We start from the raw sequence: 10588 nt of genomic DNA, 5'->3' as shown, positions 1-10588 counted from the left end.
TGATCGCCGGCAAGATTCAGCACGCTGAGGTCGCAGGTCACAACTCTTCCTCACGACTAAGTAGTTCTTCTGAACCTGAGGTGGTGTTGGTGGTTAGTCCACGACGTTCGACAATAATTGGATTTTCGACCAACATCTGCTGAACATAACGTTCCTCTTCTTTCGGGTCTCTTATTCTGCAACTATTTTGTTTATTTCATAATTTATATTTCAAAATATATAAAATGAATACGAGTATATTAGATATAATATATTTTATATTAAATCACACTTGTGTTTTAGTAAAAATAATTTATAATTAAGTAGATTAAGCATTATTTGCCAATTATTAGCCATAGTCCGTTTAAATTCATTCCAAAACATATCCAGCTCGTAATTGCCTCAATGCCGTTTCACTTAGTACATTACGAATTAAATGTGATTCCGCTAGGCTAATGATGTTCCGGAGGTGTTCCAACATTTGTACATTTTTTGAATATTTCTCCGAAATATATTTATGCCGATACTAAATCTTTGCTTTATTGATTTTATTATGAATGCGTGATCGCCGGCAAGATTCAGCACGCTGAGGTCGCAGGTCGCAACTGTTTCTCACGACTAAGTGGTTCTTCTGAACCTGAGGTGACGTTGGTGGTTAGTCCACGACGTTCGACAATAATTGGATTTTCGTATCTAAACTGCTGATACCGTAACGTGTGAATAGCGATATATTAGAATTATAATAATTTTATTTAGATCCACACTTGTGTTTTAGTAAAAATTAATTATAATTAAGTTAGATTAAGATATATTTGCATATATTAAGCCATTGTCCGTTTAAATTCACTCCAGAGATCTATATCCAGCCTCGTAATTGCTCCAATGCCTTTCACTTAGTACATTACCGAATTAAATGTGATTCCGCTAGGCTAATGATGTACCGGAGGTGTTCCAACATTTGTACATTTTTTGAATATTTCTCCGAAATATATTTATGCCGATACTAAATCTTTGCTTTATTGATTTTATTATGAATGCGTGATCGCCGGCAAGATTCAGCACGCTGAGGTCGCAGGTCGCAACTGTTTCTCACGACTAAGTGGTTCTTCTGAACCTGAGGTGGCGTTGGTGGTTAGTCCACGACGTTCGACAATAATTGGATTTTCGACCAACATCTGCTGAACGTAACGTTCCTCTTCTTTCGGGTCTCTTATTCTGCAACTATTTTGTTTATTTCTTGTGGAATTATAATAATTGACTAACGTTTCCTACTCCTAAAAATCTGAAGTTCATGTAACTGGATTAAAGGAAAAACCTACCGACTTTATGTTTTTTCTTTGTACTCATAATTTATATTTCAAAATATATAAAATTAATACGAGTATATCAGATATTATATATTTTATATTAAATCACACTTGTGTTTTAGTAAAAATAATTTATAATTAATTAGATTAAGCATTATTTGCATATTATTAGCCATTGTCCGTTTAAATTCATTCCAAATCATATCCAGCTCGTAATTGTCTCTATGCCGTTTCACTTAGTACGTTACGAATTAAATGTGATTCCGCTAGGCTAATGATGTTCCGGAGGTGTTCCAACATTTGTACATTTTTTGAATATTTCTCCGAAATATATTTATGCCGATACTAAATCTTTGCTTTATTGATTTTATTATTAATGCGTGATCGCCGGCAAGATTCAGCACGCTGAGGTCGCAGGTCGCAACTGTTCCTCACGACTAAGTGGTTCTTCTGAACCTGAGGTGGTGTTGGTGGTTAGTCCACGTCGTTCGACAATAATTGGATTTTCGACCAACATCTGCTGAACGTAACGTTCCTCTTCTTTCGGGTCTCTTATTCTGCAACTATTTTGTTTATTTCTTGTGGAATTATAATAATTGACTAACGTTTCCTACTCCTAAAAATCTGAAGTTCATGTAACTGGATTAAAGGAAAAACCTACCGACTTTATGTTTTTTCTTTGTACTCATAATTTATATTTCAAAATATATAAAATTAATACGAGTATATTAGATATAATATATTTTATATTAAATCACACTTGTGTTTTAGTAAAAATAATTTATAATTAATTAGCTTAAGCATTATTTGCATATTATTAGCCATTGTCCGTTTAAATTCATTCCAAATCATATCCAGCTCGTAATTGCCTCTATGCCGTTTCACTTAGTACATTACGAATTAAATGTGATTCCGCTAGGCTAATGATGTTCCGGAGGTGTTCCAACATTTGTACATTTTTTGAATATTTCTCCGAAATATATTTATGCCGATACTAAATCTTTGCTTTATTGATTTTATTATTAATGCGTGATCGCCGGCAAGATTCAGCACGCTGAGGTCGCAGGTCGCAACTGTTCCTCACGACTAAGTGGTTCTTCTGAAACTGAGGTGGTGTTGGTGGTTAGTCCACGACGTTCGACAATAATTGGATTTTCGACCAACATCTGCTGAACGTAACGTTCCTCTTCTTTCGGGTCTCTTATTCTGCAACTATTTTGTTTATTTCATAATTTATATTTCAAAATATATAAAATGAATACGAGTATATTAGATATAATATATTTTATATTAAATCACACTTGTGTTTTAGTAAAAATAATTTATAATTAATTAGATTAAGCATTATTTGCATATTATTAGCCATTGTCCGTTTAAATTCACTCCAAATCATATCCAGCTCGTAATTGCCTCAATGCCGCTTCACTTAGTACATTACGAATTAAATGTGATTCCGTTAGGCTAATGATGTTCCGGAGGTGTTCCAACATTTGTACATTTTTTGAATATTTCTCCGAAATATATTTATGCCGATACTAAATCTTTGCTTTATTGATTTTATTATTAATGCGTGATCGCCGGCAAGATTCAGCACGCTGAGGTCGCAGGTCGCAATTGTTCCTCACGACTAAGTGGTTCTTCTGAACCTGAGGTGGCGTTGGTGGTTAGTACACGTCGTTCGACAATAATTGGATTTTCGATCAACATCTGCTGAACGTAACGTTCCTCTTCTTTCGGGTCTCTTATTCTGCAACTATTTTGTTTATTTCTTGTGGAATTATAAAAATTGACTAACGTTTCCTACTCCTAAAAATCTGAAGTTCATGTAACTGGATTAAAGAAAAAACCTACCGACTTTATGGTTTTTCTTTGTACTCATAATTTATATTTCAAAATATATAAAATGAATACGAGTATATTAGATATAATATATTTTATATTAAATCACACTTGTGTTTTAGTAAAAATAATTTTTAATTAATTAGATTAAGCATTATTTGCATATTATTAGCCATTGTCCGTTTAAATTCACTCCAAATCATATCCAGCTCGTAATTGCCTCAATGCCGTTTCACTTAGTACATTATGAATTAAATGTGATTCCGCTAGGCTAATGATGTTCCGGAGGTGTTCCAACATTTGTACATTTTTTGAATATTTCTCCGAAATATATTTATGCCGATACTAAATCTTTGCTTTATTGATTTTATTATTAATGCGTGATCACCGGCAAGATTCAGCACGCTGAGGTCGCAGGTCGCAACTGTTCCTCACGACTAAGTGGATCTTCTGAACCTGAGGTGGTGTTGGTGGTTAGTCCACGACGTTCGACAATAATTGGATTTTCGACCAACATCTGCTGAACGTAACGTGAATACGAGTATATTAGATATAATATATTTTATATTAAATCACACTTGTGTTTTAGTAAAAATAATTTATAATTAATTAGATTAAGCATTATTTGCATATTATTAGCCATTGTCCGTTTAAATTCACTCCAAATCATATCCAGCTCGTAATTGTCTCAATGCCGTTTCACTTAGTACATTACGAATTAAATGTGATTCCGCTAGGCTAATGATGTTCCGGAGGTGTTCCAACATTTGTACATTTTTTGAATATTTCTCCGAAATATATTTATGCCGATTCTTAATCTTTGCTTTATTGATTTTATTATGAATGCGTGATCGCCGGCAAGATTCAGCACGCTGAGGTCGCAGGTCGCAACTGTTCCTCACGACTAAGTAGTTCTTCTGAACCTGAGGTGGTGTTGGTGGTTAGTCCACGACGTTCGACAATAATTGGATTTTCGACCAACATCTGCTGAACGTAACGTTCCTCTTCTTTCGGGTCTCTTATTCTGCAACTATTTTGTTTATTTCTTGTGGAATTATAATAATTGACTAACGTTTCCTACTCCTAAAAATCTGAAGTTCATGTAACTGGATTAAAGGAAAAACCTACCGACTTTATGTTTTTTCTTTGTACTCATAATTTATATTTCAAAATATATAAAATGAATACGAGTATATCAGATATAATATATTTTATATTAAATCACACTTGTGTTTTAGTAAAAATAATTTATAATTAATTAGATTAAGCATTATTTGCATATTATTAGCCATTGTCCGTTTAAATTCATTCCAAATCATATCCAGCTCGTAATTGCCTCAATGCCGTTTCACTTAGTACATTACGAATTAAATGTGATTCCGCTAGGCTAATGATGTTCCGGAGGTGTTCCAACATTTGTACATTTTTTGAATATTTCTCCGAAATATATTTATGCCGATACTAAATCTTTGCTTTATTGATTTTATTATTAATGCGTGATCGCCGGCAAGATTCAGCACGCTGAGGTCGCAGGTCGCAACTGTTCCTCACGACTAAGTGGTTCTTCTGAACCTGAGGTGGTGTTGGTGGTTAGTACACGACGTTCGACAATAATTGGATGTTCGACCAACATCTGCTGAACGTAACGTTCCTCTTCTTTCGGGTCTCTTATTCTGCAACTATTTTGTTTATTTCTTGTGGAATTATAATAATTGACTAACGTTTCCTACTCCTAAAAATCTGAAGTTCATGTAACTGGATTAAAGGAAAAACCTACCGACTTTATGTTTTTTCTTTGTACTCATAATTTATATTTCAAAATATATAAAATTAATACGAGTATATTAGATATAACATATTTTATATTAAATCACACTTGTGTTTTAGTAAAAATAATTTATAATTAATTAGATTAAGCATTATTTGCATATTATTAGCCATTGTCCGTTTAAATTCACTCCAAATCATATCCAGCTCGTAATTGCCTCAATGCCGTTTCACTTAGTACATTACGAATTAAATGTGATTCCGAATTAAATGTGATATGTTGCCTATTTCTTCTATACTCTACTCCACTTAAATCTTCAACTAAAAATGATCTAGGCTGTTTACAACTTTCTACTAGTCTTCCTGGAATCCATACTGACCTAGAATTTTTTTTAAAATATACTTTTTCTCCTATCTCTACAGGCTTTAGAGTTTTTGAGGCTCTTATATTATTTTGTGACGAATTTTGATTTGTTTTTGAATAAGTATTATTTTCTTTTACTTTGTTGGGCAATTTAGACTTTAAATTACTAGACAATGATGGTAATTTCGTTCTGAGTTTTCTAGCCATTAAAAGTTCAGCTGGATTAGCAAAATTACTTTTAGGGTACGCACGATACTGAAGCAAAGCTGTATAGTAATCTGCTCCCGTTTCTAGACATTTATTAAGTAACTTTTTAATAGTTTGTACTGATCTTTCAGCAAGACCATTTGACCTTGGTAAATATGGACTCGACGTGATATGATCCATACCCCAGTCAACACAAAAATTTTTGAAATCGAGAGAATTAAATGGCGGGCCATTGTCTGATATTAAATACATTGGTATTCTATGACGTGAAAATGTGCTTTTCAATTTTGTTACAACTGCTAAATTTGAAGAACCCGAGTTTAACCATTCAATCTCAATATATGTGGAAAAATAATCTACTACTAGTAAGTAAGTTCTTTTGTTAAATTCGAAAAGGTCTATACCTACTTTGAACCAAGGAATTGAAATTACTTCGTGACTTAGCAAGTCTTCTTTGGGATTAGAGTTCCTGAATTTTATACAAATTTCGCAACTAGATACTAAATTATAAATATCATTATTAATATTTGGCTAAAAAATTGATTCTCTTGCCAAACTTTGACATCTTTGAATCCCTAAGTGACCTTCATGTAATCGAGATAACATTTTTGTTCTATAATTTTTTGGAATAATTACTCTATTATTTTTTAGTAATAGTCCTTCAATTTCATGAATACTATCTTTGATACTAAAATACGGGCTAATATCTAAGTCACACAATTTCTTTGATGCGGGCCAGCCTTCCTTTAAGCATTTTAAAAGTTTTTGACATGTCTCATCGTTTTTTATGAACTGTTTTAAAACTTCAATATCATCTCTCGGTAAAGCAATTTGAGAAGCTATTGAATGACAATGAAAGTCTATATCTTTATCAATATCTGTAAATGATTCAGACTTTAAAGGTGCGCGAGATAATGCATCAGCGACATATAAATGTTTTCCTGGTTTATAAATTACTGTTAAATCATATGCCAGTAATCTAAGCATAAATCTTTGCAGTCTTGAAGGTATTTGATGTAGAGGTTTATTAAAGAGAGATACTAATGGTTTAGGTCGGTTTCTACAATAATATTGTGACCGTACACATATTGATGAAATCGAGTGCAACCAAAAAGAATAGCAAATAATTCCTTTTCTATTTGCGCATAATTTATCTGGCACTCCGTTAAAGACGTAGATGCATAAGCAATTGGATTTCTTTCATGCATAATTACAGCCCCCATAGCTACCTTTGATGCGTCTGCTAACAGAGTCAACTGTTTAGTAACATCAAAATATGTTAAAACTGGAGCTTTTGTGATTTCTTTTTTTAAATTATTAAATGTTTCCTCTTGAGCTTTACCCCAGTCCCAAATAACATCTTTTTTTAATAAATTTCTAAGGTGAAGTTTTTTGTTGACAAATTCTGAATAAATGAACCTAAATAATTAATCATACCTAGAAAACGTTGGACATCTTCGCTATTAGCGGGTGTAGGAAATTCCGTAATTGCTCTTATTTTATCAGTGTCTGGTTTAATACCATCTTCATTGAAAATATGTCCAATGAATTTTATATTAGTTTGAAAAAGTTTTGATTTACTTTTGTTGAAACGAAGACCTACTTCTGTTGCTCTCTTCAAGACCTTATACAAAATATCATTATGCTCTTTTATTGATTTCGCATAAATAAGGAAATCATCTAAATAAATTATAACTCCTTTCATATCACCAAAAAGACGAACCATTTCTCCATGGAATATTTCTGGTGCTGCGTTGATACCAAATGGTAGACGTGAAAATCTAAATCGACCAAAAGGAGTGTTGAAAGTACACAACTTTGAAGAATTTTCATCCAAGGGCACCATCCAGAATCCTGAACTTGCGTCCAGAGAACTGAAAACTTTTGAACCAGCCATCTGCGATCTACACTCATCTAAATTAGGAAATGAAAATCTTGGCCTCACAATAGCTTTATTTAAATTACGAGGATCTAAGCATAAACGGATATTGCCATTTTGCTTAGTAACTATCACTATTGAACTTACCCACTCAGTTGGTTCAGTAACTTCAGTTATAACTTCTAATTCCTTCATAACTTTGTAACTCTTTTTTAAGTGGTTCAAGTAGACTAAAGGGCACTCTATGTTGTACATCAACAACTGGTGTACTATTGTCTCTGATTTCCAATTTACACTTATTTTTGAGCTGACCAAGACCATTGAACACGTCTGAATATTTACCAAAGATGTCTAATTCGTTACAATTGTTTATTTCTACTTTATTATTACAACTTACTGCGTTTACTATTTTAATTAGATTTAACTCAACTGCTATATTATTGTTCCAACAAATAAATCGTCATCAAATAATTTTGTTTCTTCAGACACGTTTTTTATATATCGGCTTTTACGGTACTGTTGTTGTTGCTGCTGCTGCTGCTGCTGCTGCTGCACTGATGAACGACTAAAGCACATTTTTGCATAATGATTTGGCTTTTTACATATATGGCAAATCACTCCATCGGCCGGACATTTGAATTTATGTAATTGGCCACACTTTTTACACTCTTTTTTACTATGTTTTTGTTGTACCGAAAGGGGTCTTGCAATCCGTTGTTTTTTTAGCCCAGCAACCACGTTTTATTTACTGTTTTCAGTATTGTTGTTGCATTTTGTCGTGCAATTTCAATATTTTTTGCTATTTCCAACGCTTTACCCCATTTAATATCACCTTCACTCAAAAGACGTTCTTTGATATGTTTAAAGTTGAGGGATAAGCCACAAATAAATATATCTCTTACCAAATCTTCACGCAGATCTTTAAACTCACATGTAGTGCTCAAGTTTTGTAGCGCTGTTGCGTATTCGCCTATAGCATTGAGTAAAAATATTATTCTTACTCAATGCTTATAGTTTCTTCTGAGTTCTGTTGGCGCGTAAAGAATTTGTACCGTTCCATAGCCACGTTAGCTTTTGGAATAAAGTATTCACTGAACTTTTTTAACACATTTTCTAATTTTACTTCTTCTATATCCATGTTAAATGAATTAAATATGTCAATACAATCTGCCCCCAAGCGGTGCAGTAAAAGTGCAACTTTGCGACGTTCTTGTTGTTCTTCTAAATTCGTTGCAAACATAAAAATATGGAACTGCTTGCTCTAACTTTTCCATTCTTGAGCCAGATTAGTTGACCTTATATTTAACGGCGGTAGCGTTGTAATAAAAATTTGACTATTTCCACTCATTTTATTATGTTTAATTTCTTTTTCTATTTCTTTTTCATCACCTGACACCATGTTATATTTTATATAACCAACTGAGTTTATATATCTAAGTAAAACAATAGGTCTTTACCTTATGACAGCCTGACTTCGACTGACTTCCTATTTATTCAATATGTATTACAACTAATAATTACAGAGTTGTAATTATACAACTATACTTAAATTATACTTAATTATACAACATTACGATATACAAAACTATGAAGAACTTTTAAAATTATTTTGCTTTTTATGTACAAAACCGACAATACTCGCTCAGTTGTCAGATATTTTCCAGCACTTATGATGAATAATCTTTCTTGATTTGCTTAGCGATTGTGCTCAATTGCATGTTGGTGGTACCTTCATAGATGGCGCCAATCTTAACATCACGGTAGAATTTCTCTTGTGGGAAATCGCGTGTGAAACCAACACCTCCCATCCAGTCAATACATTTGATTGTAGCACGTTGTGCTACTTCTGAAGCATAATATTTAGCCATGGCTGCTTCTTTATGGAAAGGTGCACCTGCTTCAACTAAACGAGCTGCGTTATATGTTAATAAGCGAGCAGCTTCAATTTCAGTGGCAACAGTGGCGATTTGATGTTGCATTGATTGGAAATTAAAGATTTCTGAACCAAATTGTTTACGTTCCAACAGATATGGTATCGTGGCATCGAAACAACCTTGTGCCAATCCAAGCATCTGAGCGCTAATACCAATGCGGCCTTCATTAAGGAAACCCGCTGCGTATTTGTAGCCATAACCGAATTCTCCCAAAAGATTTTCTGCAGGTATACGCACATTATCGAAATTGATCATACAAGTGCCAGAGGCACGAATGCCCAATTTGTCTTCTGGTTTATTGACTACCAAACCGGGTGTGTTACGATCAACAATGAATGTTGTAATACCGCGATAGCCAGCTTCAGGTTTGGCATTGGCAAATACTAAGAATACTCCAGCTATATCTGAATTGGAGATCCACATTTTGGTACCATTTATCACATAGTGATCACCATCTTTTTTGGCAACAGTCTTCAATGAAAAAGCATCAGAACCTGCACCAGGTTCAGTTAAAGCAAAACTTCCAGCATATTCTTGAGCTAATTTTGGTAAATATTTCTCCTTTTGTGCTTTACTGGCAACTTTGATCATTAAAGAGTTGACCAATGTATTGTGAATATCTACGAAAGCAGCAACGGCAGGATCAACTTTAGATAATTCTTCAACAGTCAAAATTGTTGTCAGGAAATTGCATCCACTTCCACCCAATTCGGAATCGATTTCAATACCCATCAAACCGTTTTCAAACACTGCTTTTACAACGGATGGATCAAATTTGTGTTCTTCATCCATTTTCTTAACCAATGGAGCAATTTGTTCCTGAGCCAATTTAGCAACGGTTTCCTTCATCATCTTCTCATCGTCAGTCAAGAAGGTTAGTGGAGGCATGGAACCAGCGCCAGTGGACATACATTGTTGCTGACGTTGTACGGCGTTGGCGATCAAACGCATGGGCAGTTTTTTTAAGCAATTCATCTTCTTCTCCTTTTTAATTAATTAATAAAAATACAAAAAAAAAAAACAATTCAAAATATCAAATAGCAAATATTTTCTGCCTCAAAGCTCCAATTTGCACACAGCCACTGTCGACTCCACACGATTATATATTTATATATATAATTTTATATATATTTTTATATATGTAATTTACAAATTTTGTTATTTGCTATATGTGCCTTCGTGCAGATTGCTTCGTCTACTGATGCTTTATTTCAATAGTGAGCGTGCTTTTATACTGTATTTTTGCTTGAGTCCAGTCTGTTATTCTGCACCTATTTTGTTATTGTTTGTGAAATTCTGATAATCAATTCAA

At 33.6% G+C, this 10588-nt stretch overlaps 2 protein-coding genes across 2 annotated transcripts in view; both read right to left on the bottom strand.

Moving 5' to 3' along the window:
* LOC119666739 overlaps positions 1 to 7537 on the bottom strand; it is a 36633-nt gene extending 29096 nt beyond the window's left edge. The window contains exons 1-4 of the mRNA XM_038076022.1: positions 6901 to 7537; positions 6547 to 6823; positions 6161 to 6442; positions 5395 to 5932 (exon numbers count right to left, since the gene is read on the bottom strand). Of these exons, the coding sequence (XP_037931950.1) occupies positions 5395 to 5932; positions 6161 to 6442; positions 6547 to 6823; positions 6901 to 7537 (1734 nt within the window). The remainder of the gene's footprint in view (positions 1 to 5394; positions 5933 to 6160; positions 6443 to 6546; positions 6824 to 6900) is intronic.
* Positions 7538 to 8964: 1427 nt separating this feature from the next.
* LOC119670214 (short/branched chain specific acyl-CoA dehydrogenase, mitochondrial-like) lies at positions 8965 to 10365 on the bottom strand. The gene has a single exon (XM_038080386.1). It carries the CDS (start codon positions 10249 to 10251, stop codon positions 9010 to 9012), a length of 1242 nt encoding a protein of 413 aa, XP_037936314.1. The 5' UTR covers positions 10252 to 10365; the 3' UTR covers positions 8965 to 9009.
* Between the last annotated feature and the right edge of the window lie 223 nt (positions 10366 to 10588).

Source organism: Teleopsis dalmanni, chromosome 1, assembly GCF_002237135.1.
Source record: "Teleopsis dalmanni isolate 2A chromosome 1, ASM223713v2, whole genome shotgun sequence".
NCBI classification, from domain to species: Eukaryota; Metazoa; Arthropoda; class Insecta; order Diptera; family Diopsidae; genus Teleopsis; species Teleopsis dalmanni.
The sequence above is the reverse complement of the archived record's forward strand: the minus strand, read 5'-3'. Positions and strand labels throughout refer to the sequence as shown.

Excerpts from the sequence above, each read along its gene's own strand:
- LOC119670214 (XM_038080386.1), bottom strand. The coding sequence starts at position 10,251 with ATGAATTGCTTAAAAAAACTGCCCATGCGTTTGATCGCCAACGCCGTA.